This window comes from Pelophylax lessonae (genome assembly GCF_965119305.1).
Source record: "Pelophylax lessonae genome assembly, chromosome: 2".
Taxonomy (NCBI): domain Eukaryota; kingdom Metazoa; phylum Chordata; class Amphibia; order Anura; family Ranidae; genus Pelophylax; species Pelophylax lessonae.
Genome location: NC_138769.1, coordinates 110,050,022 through 110,077,748, shown reverse-complemented (window position 1 = coordinate 110,077,748; position 27,727 = coordinate 110,050,022). Strand labels below are relative to the sequence as shown.

Here is a 27,727-nt window from a genome sequence, read left to right as displayed (position 1 = left end):
ACTTCCACACTACCCACAGATTTTTATCCTCACGCCTTGGCTCCTATGCTGAATCAGGTGGCTTTTGGTTGGCTCACAGATGCTGAACATTCCACACTGAACTCCTTTTCACGGCTGATGAGGTGGCAAAAACCATCTGCTCTTTTCCGTAGGGTAGGGCACCAGGCCCAAATCGTCTCCCCATAGACTTATATAAAACACACAGTACACTCTTAGCACCTATACTGGCTGCCTTATACTCTCATTGCCTAGCAGTGGGGGCATTACCTCCATCTATGAGCCACGCCCACATTGTTTTGATTTATAAGCCCTCTAAAGATCCAAATTTATGTGCCTCATACAGACCCATCGCTCTGCTGAACAATGAATTTAAAATTTTGAACAAACTCCTCACACTGCGGTTGCAAAAATTGCTTCCTACTGTGATTGATTCAGACTAAACCGGATTTATGACCTTTTATTCTACAGACATAAGGCTCGGTTTCCACTAGTGCGACTTGCGGTGCGACTTGACACATGTCAAGTCGCACAGCAAGTCAAAAGCCATTGTTTTCAATGGGGCCCCTTTTCACTGCCGCGGCTTCAGTTGCGGCGACTTCAAAAGTAGTTCGTGCAGTACTTTTGAGCCGTCTTCAGTGCGACTTCCCTCTATATATGAGGGACAAGTCTCACTGAAGCCGCAGTTTACTTTCGCTACGAAGTCGTGCTAGAAGTAGCACGACTTCGTAGCCGCACTAGTGGAAACCTAGCCTTAATCTTTGCAGGTTGTTTACAAATATACACTCACCGCATTCTATACAGGGCTCCAGGGTGGTGGCCTTTCTGGATATGGAAAAGGCCTTCAAAACCGTCGAGCGGCCTTTCCTAAGGGAGACCCTCCATAGGATGGGATTCCCCCTATGTTTCATAAACTGGCTCAATGTATTCTACAAAGGTCCAACTGCCTCGGTAAGGTTGAGGGTAGTCTGTCATCAGAAAAATAAAGGGTTAGGGATTATAGACAATCACCTTGAATAGGCTGCAGAAAATGAAGGCTCAACTCTGGTTATCAACTGCAAATAAAACAAATTTTATTGGTAGCTCAATAGACAAAAACTTTATAAAAATCATATGCTGTGTGAAGCAGATGATACAGACCTAGAAACCCGCAAAAGTGGCAGAAATAGCACATACGCTCACACTAACACACATGCAAAGGGCCCCACTCAACCACTCAAGCCAAAAGCACCGGTTCTCATGGATGGGAGTGACAGGTCCTTGATCAGACTGTGTGTCACTGCTTCCAAGACATGGAATGGGTGCATGCATGCCAATAGCTTAATACTCAAATTGATGCGGAATAGGGAACAAGCTCTTCATGCAAGGACATAAAAAACTAAATATTGGGGAATCAAACAAAGTTACTAAGATCAGCCATTTCAGGCATCTAATGCATTGATGTATTGTAGGCGTCTTGTTCCTCCTATATTAACAGGAATTGACCATTCATCGGTATCAACTGAAGGACCGCAAACAATGTACGTGTAGGGCATAACACCCTTGAATGAAAACCTCGGACCTTGAATAACCAAGTAGCAGACCTCAAGGTGAATATTGCAAGTAGATATCTCTGGGGCACTGATATGAAGAGCTAGGGAAAGTCCTTTTGGTGAGCAGAGTCCTGAAGACAGGGGCAGTGAAAGTCTGATGAAAACAGCAGGTTATAGCTGAATCAACGGGTGGGTGGAAGGGCGGCTTAAATGGATGTAAGCAGTGAGGCAAAGATGGGACCAATTGAAAATTGTAGAGGGGAGAGGGGGACAGGGGGGCGGTGCGGTTTTGATGAATTATCTCTTATATGTTGCAACACAGTCAGATACCGCAAATGCAGAGCTCTTACAGAGCTGAAAACTTTCTTACCGATCCCTCAGTGTGCCACGGATGCTCCAGCAGGTGCTTGTTCCACATACTCTCATGCCTCTATTGTGGCTGTACAGATGTTTCAGCCTTGTGTTTTTCCCCAGATCCTGTACACCAGACCAAGGCTGCAGGCACCATCCCTCAGAGCGGCATCACTTCCTGTCCTCAACCCGGAAGTGTTCTGAGATGAAATGCTGGTGTCTAAATCCGCAGAGGAGATAAGCTCAGGCTTGGCTTGGTGGATGTGTGGGGCACAGCGTGTCGCGTTGACGCGTTTTGCGTGCGTCACGCAGTCTGTCATCACCCTTCACTCTACACAGGGGTACTCGTCAGGACTGCCCTTTCTCTGACCTTATTTGCTATTGCCATATAACCAGTTGCTGAGGCTCTTCGCTCTTCGCCCCACATTCGGTATTGAACTCCTACTCTACCTTCACTGGGCTCAGGGTCAACTGGACTAAGTCCTTACTGTTCCCCATTGAACCTGGGGCCCAAGCCTCCACTTCTACAGATCTCTCTCTCCAGTGGGTTGAGCACTTCAAATACCTTGGGGTCTGGGTTTCTCGGCAGGCCCCTGTCTATATTCCCCTTAATTTTGACCTAGTAATACAGGATGTTATGTGTCAGTTGAAGGCATGGAAGTTGCTGCCCCTCTCTCTAAATAAGTTTAATAAAAATGAAAATACTCCCCTAAATTCATTTACCTTTTCTGTCACTCACCTGCGTGGATTCCAAAATCCCTTTATACCCGCCTGAATCAAATTTTTTCTGCCTTTTTTATGGGGCCCTTGCTCCCCACGATACAAACTGCTCACACTATTTGCAGGGGGGATTAGCCTTTCCAGACCCCATAAATATTTATTGGCCACCTAATTGGTCACCGCTGCTTGATGGCTGTCCCCGGATCTGACTAACTCGTCCACTATGCTTGAGACGGCAGTTGTTGGATCCCTGGAGGCCCTACAGGCTCTCATATTCCGTGGCCCCCTGTGCATTAACCCCATCTATGATTACAACGATCAGGGCCTGGAAAGTGGGTTTGGCTTGTGAAAATTACCCAGACACGGCAGTGTCACCTAATGACGTCCTTATGAAGGAACCCCTGAAGGAACCCCTCCTTACCTTACGTTTTTATGTTGCCAGATTCGTTTGTGTAGACCAAGTACAAAATCATATGTATTTCCCAGATTGTGGATCAGGGTTCCCTACGCCCTTTAGCCTGCCTATCAGCAGAGATTAATGTACCTCCTACTCATAACTTTAGTTAGCATCACCTCTCCCATGCCTTTAATAGCCAGTTTTCACAGGCCTCTCTTGTTAATCAAGTCAGACCTTGAGCAGGTATTTATTGGCTACTGTACGGAGAATCCCACCTCCCATATTTACAGTATCTCTATTTTAGTATATCCTTTCAAGTGACAACACTGAAGAAATTACTTTTCTGCAATGTAAAGTAGTGAGTGTACAGCTTATATAACCGTGTAAATTTTCTGTCCCCTCAAAATAACTCACAGCCTTTAATGTCCAAACCACTGGCAACAAAAGTGAGTACACCCCTAAATGAAAATGTCCAAATTGGGCCCAATTAGCCATTTTCCCTCCCCAGTGTCATGTGACTCGTTAGTGTTACAATGTCTCAGGTGTCAGTGGGGAGCAGGTGTGTTAAATTTGGTGTTATCACTCTCTCATACTGGCCACTGGAAGTTCAACATGGCACCTCATGGCAAAGAAATCTCTAAAGATTCGGGAAAAAAAAGAATTGTTGCTCTACATAAAGCCTAGACTGTAAGAAAATTGCCAAGACCCTGAAACTGAGCTGCAGCACAGTGGCCAACACCATACAGCGGTTTAATAGGACAGGTTCCAATTAGAACAGGCCTCGCCATGGCCGACCAAAGAAGGTGAGTGCACATGCTCAGCGTCATATCCAGAGGTGGTCTTTGGGAATCAGACATATGAGTGCTGCCAACACTGCTGCAGAGGTTGAAGGGGTGGAGGGCCAGCCTGTCAATGCTCAGACCATATGCTGCACACTGCATCAAATTGGTCTGCATGGCTGTCGTCCCAGAAGGGATGATGCACAAAAAGCCCGCAAACAGTTTGCTGGAGACAATCAGACTAAGTACATGGATTACTGGGACCATGTCCTGTGGTCTGATGAGACTAAGATAAACTTATTAGGTTCAGATCGTGTCAAGAGTGTGTGGTTGCAACCAGGTGAGGAGTACAAAGACAAGTGTGTTTTGCCTACAGTCAAGCATGGTGGTGGGAGTGTCATGGTCTGGGGCTGCATTAGTGCTGCTGGCACTGGGGAGCTACAATTCATTGAGGGAACCATGAATGGCAACATTTACTGTGACATACTGAAGCAGACCATGATACCCTCCTTTCAGAGACGTATGCCAACATAACGACCCCAAACACACTTCCAAGACAACCACTGCCTTGCTAAAGAAGCTGGGGGTAAAGGTGATGCACTGGCCAAGCTTGTCTCCAGACCTAAACCCTATTGAGTATCTGTGGGGAATCCTCAAACAGTACATGGAAGAGCGCAAGGTCTCTAACATCCACCAGCTTCATAATGTCGTCATAGAGGAGTGGAAGAGGACTCCAGTGGTGACCTGTGATGCTCTGGTGAACTCCATGCCCAAGAGGGTTAAGGCAGTGCTGGAAAAAAATAGTGGCCACACAAAATATTGCCACTTTGGGCCCAATTTGGATATTTTCACTTAGGGGTGTACTCACTTTTGTTGCCAGTGGTTTAGACATTATTGGCTTTCTGTGGAGTTATTTTGAGGGGACAGAAAAGTTACACTGTTATACAAACTGTACACTCACTACTTTACATTGTAGCAAAGTGTCATTTCTGTAGTGTTGTCACATGAAAAGATATAATAAAATATTTACAGACATGTGAGGGCTGTACTCACTTTTGTGAGATACTGTATATCCATCTGGTATCAGTCGCTTAGACTTCCCTAGAATCTCTAAGAACGAAGTGGCTAAATGATGCACCACATTTAGATAATGATGATTGGGATGACATATGGGACCTCCCATTCAAAATATTAGTTTCCATGCGGGATAGATTGATTCAGTTCAAAATTGTACATAGAGCTTATGTAGTGCTGAAGATGTGGTCAATCACAGCTGGATTTCTCTCACTTTTTTTGGTTGTGCCCTACTATTACGGGGTTCTGGTCAGATGTGCTAAGGGTCATTAATACCTTCATTTCAGCCCCAGTCCAACAGAAGATTGAAATTTGGGCTGTAGAAAATGTTGCATTTCGTTTGGAAATCAAGCTCCCGGAGTCTGGGGGAAGAGTGAAAAGGTACAGAAAGTTGCATGAGGTCCAGTTTGACGTTTCCACAGTCAGTGATTATTTGGGGAGCCATGTCATCTGCTGGTGTTAGTCCACTGTGTTTTATCAAATCCAAAGTCAGCGCAGCCCTCTAGCAGGAAATTCTAGAACACTTTGTGCTTCTCTCTGCTGTCCAGCTTTATGGAAATGCTGATTTCATTTTCCAGTAGGACTTGGCACCTGCCCACACTGCCAAAAGTACCAATACCTGGTTTAATGATCATGGTATCACTGTGCTTGATTGGCAAGCAAACTCGCCTGACCTAAACCCCAATCTGTGGGATATTGTGAAGAGGAAGATGAGACACCAGACCCAACAATGCAGATGAGCTGAAAGCCGCTATCAAAGAAACCTGGGCTTCCATAACACCTCAGCAGTGCAACAGGCTGATCGTCTCCATGCCCGCCGCATTAATGCAGTAATTTATGCAAAAGGAGCCCTTACCAAGTATTGAGTGCAAACTATACTGTACATTGGCGTACTTTTCAGTAAGCCAACATTTCTGTATTAAAAATCCTTTTTTTCTATAGTTCATTGACAGACGCAGCACCATATTCTTCTTAACCATTAAGTTATGCTGCCTCCTACAGGAGTAGGACACTAGGCAGGAAAAATATTTACAACGCCTATAGGGCAGTCCCTTGGGGTATACACCCACTCACTCTGCTATAGGCATTCAGTTTTTTCTGCCTAGTCAGGAGTAAGGGCCTAGTTCCCTGCTGGGATTTTGGCGCAGGTGTGTTTTGGCCCCCGCAAAACCCAGAGTCGGTCAGGGTTTTCCCTTGTCCATACTTTTTGATAAAATTGTCAACAATTGTGAACAGTGGGGGCGCCCTAAACACGTTAGTGGTGCCGAAGCGTTTCACGAGACACTATCCCTTTGCGGATGCTGTGATCAAAAAATGGACCGTTCCACCGAAGGTAAACCACCCAGTCTCCAGACTGAACAAATCCACTGTGATTTTGGTGGAGGAGTCTCCGGTCTTTAAAGACCCTGTTGGTAGAAGGATGATACACTGTCCCGCCACTTACATCGCTCTGGTGTGCCAGACCATTATGGAATGGGCAAAGCTCTTGAAGAGTGATTTTGACATGAGACAGTTTCCCCCGGACGTTGCCGAACTGGTGGACAAAATGGTCCAAGGTTTAAAATGTATATGTGATGCGTCTTTTTAGATGCGGCTAGAGTATCTGCGGTAGGGGTAACCATGAGACGCATGGTGGTGCTAAAAAGCTAGTCTGCGGACTAGGCTTACAAGAAGCTCTGTCAGACCTGCCCTTTACAGGGGATCGCTTAATTGGTTCTTCTTTGGACGAACTTATCAAGGGACTTACTGGTGGGAAGAGTACTCTTCTTCATCAATCTGCTCAGGGCAAGGCACCTCATCACGACGGGGTCCCTCCTTTTCAGCATACAAGTGGCCCTTTCGTGCCTCAGGCCGCAGGTGAAGGATCGAAGACATTAAGATCATCTGGGGGTTCCTAGAAGACGTAGTCAGGTAACCCGAGAGCAGGCCCCTCCAGTTTTGCAGTTAAGCCCTCACCCGTAACTGGGGTGGGGGGTACGTATTAGTTTTTTCTGGAACCATGGACCTTCTTGATTCAAGAGGAGTGGGTCCACAAACCGTTCCAGGTCTCGCCCATTGGACAGATTCTGGCCACCCGATCTACGCCTATCTCCAACCGGTTAAGGGATCTACGAGAGGTGGTACAAGATTTGCTGTTGCAGGGGTGATTGAGTCTGTTCCCTCTCGGGAACGCTTTTGTTCACTGTGCCCAGGAATGAAGGCTAGTGCGTCCTATCTTGGATCTCAAGGCTCTGAACTACTTTGTGCGGGTACAGAAGTTTTGAATGGAGTGCATTTGCATGGTAGTGGCGTCCCTACACCAAGGAGACCTTTTGGCCTCTATCGATATCAAGGACGCCTACCTTCACATCCCTATTTACGCTGGACACCAGCGTTTCCTTTGCTTCGTTGAAGGCGAGGAGCATTATCAATTCGCGGCGTTACCCTTTGGTCTCGCCTCCGCTCCCAGGGTCTTCACCAAAGTTTTGGCAACAGCGGGGGATTGCGATACTGGGGTACCTGGATGATCTCCTCTTAGGAGCAGACTCCCATTTAGCCTTGCTGACTGACTTAACCATCACTGTATGGACTCTGCAAGAAATCTGCTCTAGTCCTACCCGCCAAACTGCATTATCTGGGACTGACTCTGAACTCCGCTTCAGCGAGGGTGTTTCTTCCTCTGGACAAACTGCAAAAATTGCTGAGGGAGATTCGCCTGCTGTTATCCAGCAAACGGTCCTTTCTATGGACTTGCATGTGAAGGCTGGGCCTGATGGTGTCTACCTTCAAGGAGGTTCCATTCGCACAGTTCCACATGAGACCTCTGCAAGGAGATATTCTTGTCAAGTGGAGCAAGGATCCAAAATCTTTGGACAATCTGAGCCAAAAACACGAGAAGTTTTCTGCTGTGGTGGCTCCTCTCCCTGGCTCTACGTCAGGGCAAGCCATTCCTTCCCCTGTATTGGACCGTGGTTACCACAGATGCCAGTCTGTCCAGTTGGGGAGAAGTATTTGGAAAGATGTTTGCCCAGGGGACCTGGACTCTAAAGGGGTCCAGATTACCGATCAATATTCTGGAACTCAGAGCAATAAAGCTTTGCTTGATTCACTGGAGAAATCGCCTTCGAGGGTGTCCGGTTCGGATTCAATCAGACAATGCCACTGCCTTGACTTACGTCAATCATCAAGGGGGCACCAAGAGTGTCCTGATGGCTCGAGAGGTGGCCAAGTTCCTAATATGGGCAGAAAACTTTGTTCCAACCCTATCTGCCGTGCATATCCCCGGAGTGGAGAATTGGCAGGCGGATTACCTGAGTCGTCAGGTGTTGGATCAAGGAGAATATTCCCTTCACCCGGAGGTGTTTCACCTGCTGTGTGTCCGGTGAGGGACTCCTGATGTGGATCTGTTGGCCTCTCGGCTCAACAGGAAGGTACAGAGGTTTGAAGCCCATTCTCGGGATCCTTTGGCCGACGCCACAGGCGCACTAGTGGCTCCTTGGGGACAGTATCGGCTGATCTATTCGTTTCCCCCACTAAAACTGCTGCCAAGGCTTCTGCGCAGAATAGAGATGGAAGGGACTCCAGTAATTCTGGTGGCTACAGACTGGCCTCGCCGGTCTTGTACACCGATCTGGTGAGATTAGTCACTGTTGCTCCTTGGAGGCTTCCTTTCAGGGAAGATCCGGTGTCTCAAGGGCCGTTCTTCCATCCTGCTTTACAATGGCTGGCCTTATCGGCGTGGCTGTTGAAAGCCAGGAATTGAAGAATAGGGGTCTTTCTGACTGTGATTCCCACACTGTTGAAGGCCAGAAAATCTACCTCTCGAAAGATTTATCATCATACGTGGAAATTGTACATTGCATGGTGTGAATCCATTAAGGTGCTTCCGTGTTTATTTTCAGTGACTGGGATGTTGACTTTCCTCCAAAGAGGAGGAGCGGTTGGCCTTGGGTACTATCAAAGGCCAGGTGTTGGCTCTAGCTGGTGTTTTTTCAATGCGCTTTAGCCACGTATTCCTTGAGTCGCACCTTTATTCAGGGTGTTCACCACATCGCTCCCCCGATAAGGTCCCCGTTACCTCCGTGGGATCTTAACCTGGTACTGTCAGTTCTTCAGAAAACCTCCTTTGATAAACATTAGGGAGATTCCTCTGCTTACACTGTCACAGGAGGTAGCATTTTTAGTGGCTATTGCCTCTGTGCATAGAGTGTCGGTATTGGCGGCTCTATCCTGCCGCTCACCTTATCTGGTGGTCCATAGAGACAAGGTGGTACTTCAAGCTTATCAGTCGTTTCTTCCTAAGGTGGTCTCGTGTTTTGCATTTAAATGAAGACATTATGTCCTAAGTCCAAGCATCCTAAAGAATTTTCCTTGCATTCCCTGGATGTGGTTAGGGTAATCAGGGTTTACCTGGCGGCTACTGAGTCCTTAGGAAAATCAGGCTCGCTTTTGTCCTCACGGACGGACCTCGGAAAGGATTGGCTGCGTCTACTGAGACCATATCCAGATGGGTCAGGCAGACGGTGGTACAGGCTTATTCAATTAAGAGTCATGTTCCACCTTTGCCTGTGAAGGCGCATTCTACTAGGGCGCTGAGGACCTCTTGGGCTTTTCGCCATCAGGCGTCAGTGATACAAGTTTGTAAGGTGGCAATTGCACTCTGCAACAGCAATTTGGTCGTCTGTGCACACATTCACAAAATTCTACAAGGTAGATGTGTTGGCATCTTCAGATGCTACTTTTTGGCTGCAAGGTTTTGCAGGCTGCTGTTTAAAAGAGAATTAATTCATTGAATTACCTTCTTTTCTGCATTTTTTTTTTAAATTATAATTTTTTTTATTTAGAAAAGAGTACAATGAATAGGAACAGATCAGGGTAAAAAACAAAAACCCAACATTACAAAACAAGGGACGGTGCCCCCATGTATAGAACAATACATTAACAGCATTGATAAGAAAAATAGTACAAGGCACTTAAGATCGCATGGAAACATAAGGAAGGGGAAGTAAACAGAAAACCATACCCTCAGGGAGGACAACAGAACTTAATGCAAATTAGAATGATAAAGATCCCATTCAGCCCAAACCGCATTCAATTTAGACACTTCATCATGGACCATTGCAGTAAGGTGTTCCATCCCCCGAACCTCCAAAACCAATCGCAGTAGAGGGCTTCGTTGGAGCCAATGAAGCGGAATAGCCCACCTGGCTGCTAGTAGTATAAAGGAAGCCAATTTATTAACTTGGGAATGCCGGGGAATGGAAGGTCCAGCAGGTAGTGCAACGGATCCAAAGGCAATTGTAAACTAGTAACACAGTAATAGTGAATAGTAATGACATAACCATGTTCCAGAAGGGTTGAATATCAGTACATTGCCAAAAAATGTGAAACAAAGTGCCCACCCCGACCCCATATCGCCAGCACAAAGCAGAATTACAATGTATAAACTCCGCGCGAAGGAATTCTATTTGGATAAGACAAGGATGTGTAACCTAGGTGTATGAATGTGAAAATATAAATAATTTTAAATAAGAATAGGCTGCAGCCGCCCTGTGTTTTAGTCCGGAGACTAAATATAGTATGAATAAAGGGTAGGGTGATGGCGCTGCCTATAGGTGAGGTTTAAAAACGTAATAAACACATAAATCATATATTCAAATAAGGTGACTGTTGCAAATAAATAAATAATCTCTTATAATGTGCAAATCAATTAAAGTGCTAAGAAAAATAAGGTGCTAAATCAGTGCAATGTTGTCGTGCACATGCAACAATTCTCAACTGTATAGAACAGTGTAATAAAAGTGCTAGGAGTGCTAGTGGAACTGATATGTATAAATATAATTTTTTAAAAAAGAACGAGTGGTATATAATAAAAACACAGTACAAATACGTGCTAATGTGCTATTAATGTGAATAGTCCAAATAATAATAATATTTATAGTCCAGTGGCTAGGTATACTGTAAGGAATGTCCGAAAGGGTTTATTTATATAGATATAGAGCTGGGTGGGTAGTTGGTGAAAATCATACAAATACCAGAGGGTGACCCCATGCTGTGTGGTAGGGTGCTGTGTGATCCTTTCTGGTAAAAAAGCTCACTCACCAGAAACACCCACCCCACACAGGGGTATAAGGCGGGTGTGTAAAGGTCAAAAGGTCTCAATGTCTCCCCTCCTTCTGGATCAGCAGGTCCCGAGAGTAGCCTTGGGCGTCCTAACTGGAGGTATCCCTGGGGTGCTCAATAGGTCCTGGAGGTATCCCTGGAGGTCCTAACCGGTGATGTCCCTGGGGTACTAGTGGGTCCTGAATCTCCTATAGGCAGGGGATGTTCTGAGGGGTCCGCCAGGTGTAACTCATAGCCGTGTACCAGGGGATAATGGATAAACAAACCACATAGCGTAATACCGTTTGGATAGTTTATTAAGTAAACAACAGAGGGGTACTCACAATCAGAAGTAGTTAAATGGGCACGGATAAGAGTATGGAGCGCAGTGCTGTCCAAGCCTCGTTCTCGATGTGCAGGAACCGGAAGTGACGCGACACGCTGTACGCGTTTCGTAATCAATACGTCCTCAGCAGCCAGGCTGCTGAGGACGTATTGATTACGAAATGCGTACAGTACACGGCTATGAGTTACACCTGGCGGACCCCTCAGAACATCCCCTGCCTATAGGAGATTCAGGACCCACTAGTACCCCAGGGACATCTCCGGTTAGGACCTCCAGGGATACCTCCAGGACCTATTGAGCACCCCAGGGATACCTCCAAGGCTACTCTAGGGACCTGCTGATCCAGAAGGAGGGGAGACATTGAGACCTTTTGACCTTTACACACCCGCCTTATACCCCTGTGTGGGGTGGGTGTTTCTGGTGAGTGAGCTTTTTTACCAGAAAGGATCACACAGCACCCTACCACACAGCACCCTACCACACAGCACGGGGTCACCCTCTGGTATTTGTATGATTTTCACCAACTACCCACCCAGCTCTATATCTATATAAATAAACCCTTTCGGACATTCCTTACAGTATACCTAGCCACTGGACTATAAATATTATTATAATTTGGACTATTCACATTTATAGCACATTAGCACGTATTTGTACTGTGTTTTTATTATATACCACTCGTTCTTTTTTAAAAAATTATATTTATACATATCAGTTCCACTAGCACTCCTAGCACTTTTATTACACTGTTCTATACAGTTGGGAATTGTTGCATGTGCACGACAACATTGCACTGATTTAGCACCTTATTTTTCTTAGCACTTTAATTGATTTGCACATTATAAGAGATTATTTATTTATTTGCAACAGTCACCTTATTTGAATATATGATTTATGTGTTTATTACGTTTTTAAACCTCACCTATAGGCAGCGCCATCACCCTACCCTTTATTCACAAAGCAGGATTCATTTTTTGGAGACGAGCTGGGGTACTGTACCAAAAAAAGAATAATTTTTAAGGTGGTCTCTCTCTGCACCACACATCTGGATGCTTTAAAAGCAGAGGTCCAAATCTTGCTCCATAGAGGTAGAGGAATTGGACGTTGCAAGTAGGGATGCACCGAAATGAAATTCTTGGCCGAAGCCGAATAATAATAAAATGTTTGGCCGAAGGCCGAATACCGAACGCGGTGTTTTGCATTTTTTCCATTTATTTTGCCAATTTTTTGTCCTCTCTCTTGTCCTCTCGTGTCTCTCTCTCACTCTCTCTTGTCCTCTCACTCTCTCTTGTCCTCTCACTCTCTCTTGTCCTCATGTCTCTCTCTCTCTCTCTCGTCCTCTCATGTCTCTCTCTCTCCCTAAATGTTACTGTAGGGAATGGGATTCAGTGCACACTGCAGCCTTGTACCATAAGGTTAATGTTAGTGACACTGTAGGGATTGGGAAGGATGCTGGGAATGGAAATCAGGAAGCATGCAGGCAGCCTTGTAAATTTTAATTGCAGATACAGGGCACTGGGCAGGTCAGGGTTAATGTGGTAACATCAATTACTCAGTGACAGTCAGTCAGTGTCAGTGTGGACTCGATCAGATTATACAGTGATAGGCAGTCTTTCATAGTGGTAGTAGTAGGAGGCTGGAGGTGGACTAGTAGGAGCCTGGAAAGGAGCACAGCCGCATACATACATTACTCACTCGTGCACTGCAGCCCGCCCCACACATTCAGTGAGTCTTACTCTCCTCCCTAGTTTTTTCAATGGCACATTCAGGAAGCCAATCACGCCGTGAGTAGCGGCACAGCGGAACCAATCAGGTGTGCAGGCACGCGTGATTGGTTCGCTGTGCAGCTAATCACGGCGTGATTGGCTTCCTGAATGTGCCATTGAAAAAACTAGGGAGGAGAGTAAGACTCACTGAATGTGTGGGGCTGGTTGCAGTGCACGAGTGAGTAATGTATGTATGCTCACCGCTGAAGTGTCCCGGCTTCCCCTGCCTAACACGGAAGTCTGTGAGTCCTCCTGTCCTCCTCCGAGTCCCTTCCCCCTGTAAATATCGTGACCTCGGCGATATGAATATCGCCTACGGCCACAGAACGATAGTCAATATCATATCGACTATCGTTCAGCCCTATTATTCGGCACAAAATTATTCGGCCTTTTGACTTATTCGGCCGAACACCGAAAGTGCTATTTTTTCTATTTTCGGCCGAATAATGTTCGGCCGCCGATTATTCGGTGCATCCCTAGTTGCAAGATCTTGGACCATTTTTTCATATAGGGATGATAGTCTTCAGTCAGAGGAATGGCATCGTGAAGAATGTTCTAAATGGTGGATACTAAATGTCCCTGGTGTGGGCCATGTGCACACAAGTATTCAAATGCGGACGGCCGCTCTAAAGACAGAGAGGGCGATAGGGACCTAAAAAAGTGGCGCACCTGAAGATAGAAATAAAAGGTCTGTTTTGGGGAGTGCAAATTTAGCTCGCAGCGTTTCAAAAGAGAAAAAGATGCGAGACATCGGATGGACTAGATTGCGAAGTTGAAAAAGAGGGGCATGGGTCCAGGACCATACTCTACCGCTCTGAAGACCATCCGGAATCAAAGGGTTAAACAGGACACTGGTCAAAGGAGGGCATGGCGAAGAGAGAGAACCTAAGGAAACACCTGCGACAAACCTCCATGGTGACCCTCATGGTAGCCAGACACATCTCCCTTAGCACCCTATCAGTATGTAAAACAGGCGACCACAGGAGGGAGCAAGGGTGGACCGGGAAGATCTCACCCCGCTCAATCTCTGACCACCGGTTGGGGGCCACCAGGGAAGACCAGGAGGACGCCACACGGAGGTGAGAGGCATAATAGTATTTAATAATGTCAGGAGCACCAAGACCCCCCTCCTCCTCGGGGAAAACACCACTGCAGCAGCTAACCTATGATTGCCATCTTTCCAGATGAAGTTAAGAAAAGACCTCTGCAACGCTTTAAGGTGGGCCAGGGGGATCGCTACAGGGAGGGTATCAAACAAGTAAAGTAATTTGGGTAAAATGGACATTTTTAACACATTTACACGTCCCAAGACTGACAATGGGAGACCCATCCACTGTCTAAGAGATTTAGAAATTTCACCAAACAAAGGGACATAGTTAGCTATGTTAGGTTAGATAGTTATATAGCATAGAGTGGGAATGAGTCAGATGGACCCCCAAATACTTAAGGGCAGCGGGACACCATCGATAGGGGTACGAACTCTGCAGTTGGGACAGCAGGTCTATGGGGACATGTAGGGGCATGGCTTCAGTCTTGGAGGTGTTGATCTTATAGCCCGAGATAGCACTAAAAGATGACAACACTGAATACAATGAAGGCAAGGACACCAGAGGATTAGTCAAGGTCAGCAAGATGTCATCTGCAAACAATGAAAGCTTATATTCTGTGTCGCATCAGGACCCCCGTAATATCCGGGTGGGAGCGAATGGCCGCAGCCAAGGGCTCCAGACACAAAATAAAAAGTAAAGGGGATAAAGGACACCCCTGACGGGTGCCGTTGGACATGTAGAACCGAGGCGACACAAAGGCAGAGGACAATCTTACCTGAGCAGTGACAGGGGCATAAAGAGCCTTGATGGCTCTGTAGAATGGGCCCTTCAGGCCAAATCTTTGTAAAGTAGAAAAGAGATAGGGCCAGCTGAGACGATCAAAGGCCTTTTGAGCGTCTAAACTGAGAACCAGCGTTGGACGGGGGAATCGATCGCGAAGGTCGATCAGGTCCACCGTGCGCCTAGTGTTATCACCAGCATGGCGCGATTGAACAAACCCCACCTGATCCCGATCTACCAGTTTGGGGACAACATTAGCGAGTCTATTAGCTAGGATTTTAGTAAAAATTTTATAGTCAGAGTTTAACAGTGCTATTGGTCTGTAATTATCAGGAAGGGAAGCATCTTTCCCCCGGTTTGGGGATGACCGAGATATAGGAGTGAGTAAATTGGGGGTGAGGGATCTTGCCTTTCAACAGAGAGAGATAGAGCTCAAGGAGGTGCGGTGCAGTGGTGGGCAGAAAGGATTTATAATAGAGATAGGGTAGACCATCTGGGCCCGGAGCCTTATGAGAAGGCAAATGTTTCACCGTAGAGGCAAGTTCGTCGAAGGAGATATCCACGTTTAGCTTCAAGAGATCAGCAGCTGAGAGTTTGGGGAGAGACAGGTCCTGAAAAAAGCTTCAAAATTTTCTTGGGTAAAATTGAACCGATGTTCAGGGGTAAGGCAGTTATACAATTTACTAAAAAAATCACCGAACTCCTCAGCCATGTTGTAAGGACAATGAGTTGGGGTACCGTCTGCTCGGACCAGGAGATCCGGGACCGAATGAAAAGGCCTGGGATGGAGCTGGTTAACCAGCATCCTATGAGGTTTGTTGGAGTATTCGTAAAAAGGCTGACGTGACCATGACCAGGACCATTTTGGACAGCTCTAAGGACTTGTCTATCCCTGAGACCCACTACTTTACGTAGGGAGGACACAGTGGGGGAGCTCACAAGCCGGGACTCCGCCACCCGAAGGTCGGCCAGAAGAGAAGATCGCAGGCCTTCCGTCTGTTTCTTCAGACGGGAGCCCTCTGCTATACAAAGGCCCCGGAAAAAAAGCCTTGTGAGATTCCCACAAAGTGGACACCACCTCTACAGAACCCTCATTTAAATAAAAAAACTCCTGCAGGTTCCGGGTCAGTCTATCCCGGATCTCCTGAGATTGGAGAAGATGATCATTCAGACTCCAATGACATGCTTTGGGTTGTGGGGAGGTCAAGGAAACCTCCATCATGATTTGGGCATGGTCCGACCAGGAGATGGGGAGAATGTCAGAGGTAACCACGCAGGGTATAAGTGGAGCGGAGATGAAAAAATGATCTAGCCTAGAGTGCATTTTATGTGCAGCTGAATAGAAAGAAAACTGTTTGTGAACGGAATGCTTGATTCGCCAGGAATCAAACAGCCTGTGAGAGCGGACACATCTACGGAATGCCTTAGCCTGGGATTGGAGCCGTCATTAGGGCATGTCATTATGCAGTGATTGACGGTCTCTACGCGGAGACATGATGAGGTTAAAATCACCACCCACCACTGTGAACGGTTGCCACAGGTGAGAGGTAGAGTGAAAAACGTCATCAAAGAAACCAAATTGACCCAAATTAGGGGCATAGATATTAAGCAACGTAAAAGAGGTGGACAGATAATCACAGACCAATGCCACAAATCTCCCTTGGGGATTTAACATGGAATCTTTAACCCGAATAGGGCATGTTTTCTTTATCAGGACTGCCACTCCGCCCTTGCCCAAAGGATCAGAGGCCAAGAAGGCAGTGGGAAAATACCTGGAAGCAAATTTAAAAGAACCATCTGAACGAAAATGAGTCTCTTGAATCAAAATTACATCTGCACCCGAAGTGCGGAACTCCTTAAGTGCTAACCAGTGCTTCTGCACAGAGTTCAGTCCCTTAACATTATATGAGTGAAATCTCAGAGCCATGGAAAGGGGGGGTCTAAACAGCGATCAGAAGCAGTACACCATAAAATAAATGCATTTTGGTCATGTAAAACAATCATTAAACATACAGTTTCCGATGCAGTCTGTGCCGCAGACGCGACACAGAGGCACCGATTCACAAGGAAAAAGTGACCAGGTGAGACCCAGCCCAAAAAAGGCCTCGCCAGGAAGCGAAAAAAATGAGGAGGAAGAAAAACATCAAAAAGGAAAAACAGGACAATGTAAGTCCAAAAAACAGTCAAAAGGAACGTCAGTAGCAAACCTGAGAGATCACGAACTCCCAGGAGACCAGAACCCAGGTCCTGGTATTTGTGGGGCAACATGGGAGCCTCCAGATGACAAACTCCTACGAGGGCGAGAAAAAGATTAGACCCGCCGGCTCCTCAGCGGATCGAAAAAAGAAAAAAAAAACGTGAACACGATGGCATAAAACAGAGCTATTGAAAAACGAAAAATAAATATTACCAAAGAACTTAGCCAACGTATAACCCCATGGGAGGGGAAAGGGTATCCACCCCAGCAGGGCGGAAAAAAAGGGCCGTCAGCCGCAGGAGTCACAGGCCGATATAAGTTCCACATCAGTACCAATAGAAGCAGTTCAAGTTGGCGGTTTGAGATGACGAGGACGGAGGGGGGTCCCAACATTCTTTCTCTGCGGGGTCTTGGCAGGGGTCCACAGGCGTCCAGGAGCGGACGGTGCAGGGCGATGCAAACTGGGCTGCGACACAAGATCTTCTTCAGGCATAGGTGCAAGGCCCAAGTTGCGAATAAAAGCCTCTGCTTCATGTAGGTCACGCATTTGGTGCAGAGTACCCTCCTTAGTGACCACCAAGCGGAAAGGGAAACCCCAGTAATAGGGGACACAATGTTTTTGCAGAAAGGCAGTCACTGGTCGCAAGTTTCTGCTCTTGTTCAGGGTAGTTGGAGAGAGATCATTAAAGATTTGGATCTTAGCCCCCTTATAGTCCACCTGAGACTTGTTACGTGTGGCCAATGTTAGGGCCTCCTTACTGTCATAATAATGAAATCACACTATAACATCACGAGGTCTGGCGCCAGCAGGGGGCTTCGGGCCCAGTGATCTGTGTGCATGATCCAAGCGCCAGACTATGTCAACTTATATTTTTCCCGATTCTCCAGATCCTCCTGCTGAAGCTGGAGTTGGGAAATGGAATGTTTCAGTGTAACATTTTCATCCTCCAATACTTGTACATACTGCACCAGTTCATCAAACTTGTTTTCCAGGGTGTCAGTGCGCTCCCCAATATGTGCAATTTCACCCCCTGAGTTCCAAGGAAAGCTTACCCACTTCTGCAGCCATGTGTCGGGTCATCTGCTGTAGGAACACCTGCCATTTCTCATCCAGGATGGCCGGGGTTAATGTGGAAGCGGTGGGTGATGAGGACAAAGCCCCCCAAAGCTGTGAGGGGATGGGGGGATCAGCTGGATGATTCAGACCTAAAGATGGATCCATCGCGGCAAAAGGATCCGGCTGTGTAATTGAGGCCGGGGATTGCGGGCTAGTAAGGAACCTCTCTATTGCGGCCTACGATCGCGGCTCTAATGGTGCCGAATATCCCTGTTTTTGTTGTCCGATTTTTCCCATGGGGACCTGGAGGGGCTCAGGGTACGATGCAGCTTACCTTCTGCAAGTTCCATGCTGATAGATGCTGATTAGAGGCAGCGAAGAGCCGGCGGGGATCGGAGCTCACCTGCTACACGTCCGCCATCGTCAGAAGCTGCGCATGCGCCCTCCTTCTTTTCTGCATTGTTTTCCCACCCCTCATGTTAATACTGCTTTGGGACTTCCCAATGGTTAAGAAGAATATGGAGCTGCGTCTGTCAATGAACGATAGAGAAAACTGAATTTTTGACTTACAGTAAAATCCTTTTCTTTGAAGTTCATTGACAGACGCAGCACCCACCCCTCTATATATGAGTTGGGTTGGGGTTATTTTCTTCTGACGCTGCTTGCAACAAAATTGAATGCCTATAGCAGAGTGAGTGGGTGTATACCCCCAGGGACTTCCCCATAGGCGTGGTAACGATTTTTCCTGCCTAGTGTTCAACTCCTGTAGGGGGCAGCATAACCCAATGGTTAAGAAGAATATGAAGCTGCGTCTGTCAATGAACTTCAGAGAAAAGGATTTTACGCTAAATCCAAAATCTAGTTTTTTATTGGTCGTTTGTAAATTCTTATTTTCTGAGATACAGAATTTTGGATTTTCACTAGCTGTAAGCCATAATCATCAAAATTAAAAGAAATGCTTGAAATATATCACTCTGCATCTTTATAAATTTTGGAGTTTCACTTTTTGATTTTCATTTTTGATATTCTAACTTCATGAAATGCACCTTTATTTCTGTCAGCACCTGAATACAGAGTGTAAACCTGGGAGACTGACACTGAAGGCTTGGAATGGCCCCAATCAGTTATGGAATTTTCTAGAAGCTTATTGGTTACTTTGCACAGCTGGTTGCTATATACAGATGCTCTGGATGCTGTGTGTACCAGTTTTAGTAAATCTCCCCCATATTGTCTCGCAGTTACGAAGCTCTGAAAATTTTAGCATAGTGTTCTTTTTACGATATTTCCTAACTGCTATACTTATAGGCTGGCTTACTATCACTTGAGGAAATGGAAAACCACCTTCAGGTTCAAGATCGAGTGCTCCAGTCATCATGTGAGGCATTTACAAATATGTCCCTGGGCAAGGAGACAACCATACACTCTACAGAAGAGGTAAATTAACAATTACCATTGACTTAAAATGTATGTCAACACAAAATTAAAAAAAGTGCAGTTAATATCTGCAATACTTGCCCATTCCTCATGCTTTATCACTTTAAAGATCCTGCAAGTACAGAAAAACTGTGGATATTTTTGGAAAATCCAAAACTGTCCTTTGTCCTCCACACACTTCATTACCTCAGAGTCATCCTAGTTCTTATCTTGGACTACGTAATGATTAGCCCTCAAGTTGTGGAAAATGAGAAATAACACTATTGGGTAGGTGAAGGGAGATATAAATACTTAGCTGATCCTCCCTGCACAAGACCAGTCTCTGCAGCTCCTGAGCTCCGCTGCAGTCTAGAGGTCTTGAACAGTGGACTGTTCTTGACATTTTCCAGCCCAGAGCAGGATCCATAGACCACTCTGGATGTGAGGACGCCAAGAACAGGCCACTGATGGATCGTGGAGGAGTGCTGTTTTTCCGGTGGAATGGAGGAACAAGAGTATAAGGCCTGGCCATACACAGAGCAAATTTCTGTGGTTGCAGGAAATTAAATCGCTCAATTCCCCCCCCCCCCCCCCCCCCCATCAACCCAGACCGTGTTGATACAGTAATCCCTCCTGTCGAGCCATTGCCTTCTCCTGGTGGAGGGGCAGGGGAAGCAGCCCCCGACGTAAAAAGGAAGTGATTTCGTTTTTTTCTATCGGCTATAGCAGCCGCTAGTGATAATTGCAGGTAAAACCTGGCATGCTGGTTGTAACCAAGTTGATCGATCAACTTGGTACATTCAGCCTGCCCACACACTTTTCGAATCTCAGCCGGTCCAGCAGAAACCAGGCGTAATTCAAACCATGTATGGCTTGTCTAAGGTTTTTTCCTGTGCTGTAGACAAAACAAACACCTAAGCCTTGCAGTGCAGGCATAACCCAACCACAAGGGAAAACTTTTTTTTTGCCCTGAGTCGGGCCTTAAACATTCTTTGAAAATCTAAACTATATAAAAATAATCATCTGGTACCTCATTTGACTTCAAATGGTTGTACTGGAGTGATGGCTGCAGCTACTGTTTTTTTTTTAGAGCAGACAGTCGGCTATATTGTAAATAGCAACTGGCACGGCTAAGCAGCTGCTCCAGTTGTTATTACAGGCAGCGGGAGGGGACATTCCATTGCCTCGGTGTGACATCATGTTTTATATTTTACAAAAAAAAAAACTGTGTTATGTTTAGTCTTTTTAATTCAATTTAAATAAAAAAAAACATATTTTTTCCCCAAAAACTGCATTTGAAAAACCACTCCGCAAATACCATGTGACAATAAAAATTGCAAAACCCACCAATTTATTCTCTAGGGCTGTGACAGCGAACCTTGGCACCCCAGATGTTTTGGAACTACATTTCCAAAACAGTGTAGTTGAGCAAAATGGGAAATATAATTTCAAAATATCTGGGGTGCCAAGGTTAGCCATCTTTAGTCTAGGACCTCTGTTTTAAAAAAAATATATGTTTTGGGGTTCTAACTAACTTTCTAGCACATAAAAAAAAAAAATGAAAAATAGATTTTCACATGTAAACAGAAAATGCCTGGTCTTTAAGTGGTTAATGTGTATGTTTGGGGGAAAAATAAAAAATAAACATATGCAGTATATCTCTGCACTAAATGCAATAAATCCTCTATGTTGTATTTTAGAAAGCTGCAAGTACAGATAAATACCAGCTGATACTGAAAGAAATCTGAGCTCCCCATGTTTGGACATTGGCCAGCAATGCTGCCTTTTGAGCACAGCAATGAGCTAAGCTGCAATCCATCAATAAGTTTAGAGCTGTTTTATGTGAAATGGATTCCCACCGCAGCATCTGCTGCTTTAAATACAACAAAGTTTTAACTAGGAAGCAATTTATCATCAGCTGGATCTTGTTTCAAAATAGAGAGCTAAAATATGTTGAGGAGCTGTTGTTTTATACACCTGAATTTTAGCTGTACATGTAGATATCATGGGCATAGTTTTCCAGATTTGTAAAATTGCAAACCTAAGAGATGACAACTAGTTTATACTATAGTTCTGTTTAAAGGAGTTGTAAAGTCAGAAGGGTTTTTTAATCTTAATGCATTCTATGCATTAAGATAAAACAACCTTCTGGGTGTAGCAGCCCCTCTTAGCCCCCCTAATACTTATCTGAACCCCATCTCTATCCAGCAAAGTCCACTAGTCCTCCGGCCAGCTGGGACTCTTGTTGGCTGAGATACAGCCGCGGCACAGTTGGCTCCCATGGCTGAAAATCAAAGTCAGTTAGCTGATCAGTAGAGAGAACCACAGCCCGTGTCTGAATGGACACACAGAGCTGCAGCTCGGCTTGGGTGCCCCCATAGCAAGCTGCTTACTTTGGGGCACTTGACAGGAGGAAGGGGCTAGGAGCAGCAGAAATGGACCTGAGAAGAGGAGGATCCAGGCTGCTCTGTGCAAAACCAACTAAACAAGGCAGGTAAGTGTAACATGTTGTTTAAAAAACAAAACAGAAAAACAAGCCTTTACAATCACTTTAAAGCGGTAATAAACCAAAAATGTAATATCTTGCAGCTTACCATTCATTAGATGTGGTGGCTGCATTAGTTTTCCTTTTTTAGTTATTCTTCCCCGTTTTTCACCTGATGATCTGGCCAGCAACCATTCCTGTATTAGGGTGCCTCTACTCTTGATTGAGGAGCACAGGAGGCACCTTTTGGACAGCAGCATTGTCAGTCTGGGGAAAAAGGAGTGTTAGATGTACTAGCAGATTTAGATACACTAACAAAATGACGCCAAACTCAGTACAAGCCCCCCTTTTCAGTAGTAAATGGTTTGTCTCAACCCTGTAACCAATACAATCTAAAGCGGAGCTTCACCCAAAGGGCAATATTCGCTTTAATACCTTTTTCTCCCCCTCCTCTTGATGAAACGGCACCATTTTTGACCCACAGAAGACTGCGGAACCATTCGCCATGCGCACCGCAGCATGCGCAAGCAAGCTGTGACAGCCGAGTGCCCACATTTGAGATGCCGGTGACAGAAGACTAATGAAAAGAAAAGCTCGGGTGAGCACATTGCTGGATCCTGGAACAGGTTACGGTCTGTTCATTAAAAGTCAGCAACTACAGTTTTTGTAGCTGTTGACTTTTTTAATAAACACAAATATGACTGGAGCTCACCTTTTAAGGACAGCTTGTGCTTTTAGAAAACAGACTTACTGGCTGGATCACCAGGTGAAAATAAAGGAAAGAAAACATAAAAAAGAAAACTAGTGCAGCCATCACATCTAAGAATTGGTAAGCTGCAATATAATAAAGGTTTTCTTTGGGGTCTAAAAACGTTTTAATTTTGGTAAAAATCCAAAGTCAGTTTGAACCTACATAAAAAATGTTATGTTTTGTGCTTTCTCCTTTTAAGGAAAATTTGGTTTCCCTGTGGGATGATACAGAAAAGAGCCATCACCTTTCTGCAGGAAGGAATTTTTCTTTTGTAGATCCAGAAAATGTGGTTGAAAAAGTTTGGCATCGGGTGGTTGATGACTTTCTGGTCATTGGTATAAAAGTGAAAGAATGTTCCCACATGTAAGTAATATTGCCAAAGTATGAGTGCATCTTTTTTTATAAAGATATTGTTAATGATTGCATCATTTAAATATTTCTAATTATTAGGCTGGTTTTTAAAGAGAACCTGTCATAGAAGTATATCTAAACCCAAAAATAAAATGGTAATATATTGCAGATTATCAGTCCTTAGATGAGGTGGCTGCATTAGTTTCCTTTTCTTTTTTTTCTTTTTTTCAGGGTTATTTCCTATATTGTCATCTAGTAATCCTAAAAACACATTTTCTATTCCTTGGTGACTATTCTTACTCCTTTAGTGTAACTATGGAGGGAGCCATGGTTGTCTGCCTTTTGTTATTTTCTATTACATGGGGGATGGGGAGATTAGTATTCTATACTAGGAAGATATGATTGTTCTTTTCTAAAAACTGGGAAGCTGCAATTTAAAAAATTTGTGTTATTGGGTTTAGTTATCCTTCAACTGGTTTAAACAGAGACTGCCTGTTTTAAACGGTTATTTCACCCAAAGATGTTTTAGTTACAGATGGATACTAGTTGTCTTTTATTCCTTGGGGCTCCATTGGTGACTGCCATAACTCCTAGTTCCTGCTCCTGTCCACCTTGGAGCCCCCGGGTATTTCCACCAACTGTGGAGTGGTCCCACTTATTCTCTATAATATTTAAATTGATTGAGATTATAGAAAATTGGTGTTGGAGCACATTGGTTTGTATATCCATCCCAAAACAGCCATAAAATAGTCCATTCTCTCCACCTTTTTTTTCCATTGATATGAGGATTAGACAAGGGTGCCCACTATCCCCTTTTTTATTTTCGCTTATAAATGAGCCCCAGGCAATGGGTCTTCTAAGAGTGGCGCCTTGTAAATAAGGTGCTTTTCCTAAAATATCCTGGTCCCTCCCTACAAGCGGTGTTCTGTATTCTGGATGTGTTTGCAATATACTTAGGCCTAAGGATTAATTGGAATAAATCAACTATCCTCCCATCGGACCCTGGTATCAAAAATGTGATAGGTGGGCATTTACTACTCCAGTGAGTCTCGCAGTTCACCTATTTAGGAGTACAGGTCAATTACATCGCTCTCAATCTTCCACTATTGTTAGCCTTTTTGAAACGCAAGATCGAAGGAGAATAAATCTTATTAAGATGGAAATCCTCCCAGTTGTATATTTTCTCTGCAGTGCGCCGGTGTGGGTCCCAACAGGGCCGGACTGGCCTACCGGGTTACTTGCAAATTTCCCAGTGGGCTGCTGGCCCTGGGGCTGCTTTAAGATGGGGCCGCTTTGATACGGCCGCTGATGGCCTCGGCGGACCCGCTGCGCTCCAGCGACAGATATCTTTTTTCCTACCAGCCGCTGTGAGCGGCATGACGTCCTAGGCGGTGGGCGGCTGCGGATCATCTCCTGACTGCATGACGGTGCCGGCATCTGATCCCTCCCACTCAGATGCCAGGGGCCAGCGCAGAATCATCGCAGCAGGAGGTCATCACACTGTCTGACTGACTGAGTGGAGCGGAGCCTGAGCTGCCACGTGTAGACAGCCAGGTAAGTGTAAATGGGCTGGGGGGGGGGGGGGGACCTCATTCTCTTGTATTGCATTTGGGGGGGGAAGAATCAGCATATTAGGGCCCCTAATACAATGCTGATCGCCCCTTCCCCTAAAACAATGCTGATCTACCCCCCCTCCCCCTAATACAATGCTGACCTGCCCCCCCCCTCTCCCCCTAATACAATGCTGATCCCCACCCCCCCCCCCCCCCCAAAACTAGAGGGAAAACAGCATTGTATAAGGGGGAGGGGGGAAACAGCATTGTATTAGGGGGGGGAATCGGCATCGTATTAGGGGGGGGTCAGCATTTTATTAGGGGGACGGGGGTTAGCATTGTATTAGGAGGAGGGGGCTGGCGGGGAACAGCATTGTATTAGGGGGAGAGGGGGAATCAGCATTGTATTAGGGGGAGGGGGGAATCCGCATCGTATTAGGGGGAGGGGGCTGGGGGGAACAGCATTGTATACAGGGCAGGGGGGAATCAGCATTGTATTAGGGGGAGGGGGCCGAGGGGGGGGGGTCAGCAGTGTATTAGGGGGAAGGTGGGAATCCGCATTGTATTAGGGAGAAGGGGCTGGGGGGATCAGCATTGAATTAGGGGGGAGGGGGCCAGGGGGGGTCAGCAGTATATTAGGGGGATAGGAGGGGGATCAGCAGTATATTAACGCTCTCTTAAGCCTGTCCCAGGCTGACTCTCTACAATATATATATATATATATATATATATATATATATATATATTGTAGAGAGTCAGCCTGGGACAGGCTGAAGAGAGGGTTAATTATAGAGGGCAGGTACTTCCCTTGCAGACCTGCTTATTAAGCACCTGGTCTAAAAGTTTCAGTGGAGCTGTGTGCGGAGCTGTTTGTTGAGAGCTGCTTGCTAGGAGTGAAGATACCAGCAAGCTGAGAGGGAAGTGCCATTGTTGTCTGTGACCTGTATTGGGTGAGCCAAGTCTTAGGAGAGAGAGAGAGACTGTAGCTCTGCCTAGAGCTGTGTTATAACTTGCCTGTAAGCCTGCTTGCTGCAAAGACTGTGCTTTACCCTGCTGTGGAATATTATTTCAAGACAAGCCTATCATTTTCTGTTTGTTTTGCTGAATAAAAGCACATTAAATTTCACTGGACTGTCTCTGAGCCGGCTTTTCACCCCTCTGATCCCGTACAATATATATGAACTATTTCCTACCTCTCCTCTAGTTATTAAGTGTAGGTCAAAATGGGTCAAGGAAGTCCCAGATTTGCAGGGGGAGGACTGGGAGGACATGTGGGATTATCCTTTTACCCATTTGGTGTCGGCCAGGGACAGACTGATACATTTTAGATTTTTGAACAGGATTTATTTTAACCCCTCAGTTTCAGCAGAGTGTTGGGACTGCTTCTACACTCTGGCCATGTTTGGCCTCACCTTCTGTTGTTGCCCGGTGATCCAGGGGTTTTGGTCAGAGGTGTCAGGCTGTATTAATACGATGTACTGACTCCGTCACTGCCATTGAAAACCTTGGTGTGTCTCTTGGAATGGTGGAGGAAGCAGTTCCCACTAGGGCTTGAAGGACTCTACTTAGTATCCTTCCATTGTCAGCCTTTTTGAAACGTAAGATTGAAGCAGAATTTAACCCTCTCCTTCCTAGTGTGAATAAATCTTATTAAGATGAAAACTCTCCCAGTTTTTGTATATTTTCTCAGCAGTGCGCCAGTGTGGGTCATACATACTTTTTTTAATAAAAATACACAGCCTCTCTAGTTCCATTATCCCATTTGGTGTCGGCCAGGGACAGACTGATACATTTAAAGTTTTTAAACAAGATTTATCTAGGCTAAATGATCCACCATTTACCCCTCAGTTTGTTCAGTGTTTGCACTGCTCGCGCGCTATGGCCATGTTTGGCCATATCTTCTGGTATTGTCTGGTGGTCCAGGGGTTCTGGTCGGAGTTGTCAGGCTGTATTAAGACGATGTCCTGACTCTGTCACTGCCACTGCCAACCTTGGTATGTCTTTTGGAATGGTGGCAGGGGTGGTTCCCACTAGAGCTTAGTATCCTTCATTGTTTTGTTTTTTACTTTTAATTTTTTCTATTTTTATATTATTTTGTATTTTTACAACTATTGTCAGAGGCCCTACATGACCGCTTTTACATGGTGGGACTTTTTTCCCTTGCTTTGTATATTTTCTGCACCGGGCTCTGCTGAGCAGTTTTAGGTGTGCTGTTTTGTAATTTATGCAAATTACAATCAGAAGAATTTATTAAAACAATTTAAAAGTCCATCAATAAAATACACCTAGCTGCCTGCTTGCAGCATTCTGCAGCTTGTAAACTTCAATTGCTAAGATGAGCTCTGTGTGCATTCTTGCACATGCACAGGAGTTACATTATTCCATGCCGGCCAGTGAAGATGCCTGAAGACCAGCACTCGGGGGGGAAGATGCTGGCGAAGGGACACGTTACGGACTTCAGGCATTTAAGAGGAGGTAAATATAGGAACTTTAGTTCTGATTTAACCACCTCCCACCCGGCCACTGTACATACACTGCCGGGTGGGAGTTGGGAGTCTCGTCCTTCTGATCGGACGTTCCGGAATGCCCTTCAGAAGGAGCAAGATTGCGCCGCTGCGGGCACGTGCAGCGGCGCAATCTCAATGTGCCTGTGTCCCTTGGACACAGAGCAACAAGTTTTGGCAGGAGGGCCCTGTGATTGGCCCTCCTGATCACATGACGGCTGTGTCCAATCGCAGCCGTCATGTAATGTACAGTGCCTTGCAAAAGTATTCGGCCCCCTTGAACTTTGCGACCTTTTGCCACATTTCAGGCTTCAAACATACAGATATAAAACTGTAATTTTTTGTGAAGAATCAACAACAAGTGGGACACAATCATGAAGTGGAACAAAATTTATTGGATATTTCAAACTTTTTTAACAAATAAAAAACTGAAAAATTGGGCATGCAAAATTATTCAGCCCCCTTAAGTTAATACTTTGTAGCACCACCTTTTGCTGCGATTACAGCTGTAAGTCGCTTGGGGTATGTCTCTATCAGTTTTGCA

At 45.5% G+C, this 27,727-nt stretch overlaps 1 protein-coding gene across 1 annotated transcript in view; it reads left to right on the top strand.

Annotated features, from left to right (window-relative positions):
• Positions 1–27,727, top strand: part of FANCB (FA complementation group B) — a 110,533-nt gene that overhangs the window by 42,992 nt on the left and 39,814 nt on the right. Inside the window, exons 5-6 of the mRNA XM_082246725.1 lie at positions 19,432–19,560; positions 22,975–23,138. Coding sequence (XP_082102851.1) covers positions 19,432–19,560; positions 22,975–23,138 — 293 coding nt within the window. The remainder of the gene's footprint in view (positions 1–19,431; positions 19,561–22,974; positions 23,139–27,727) is intronic.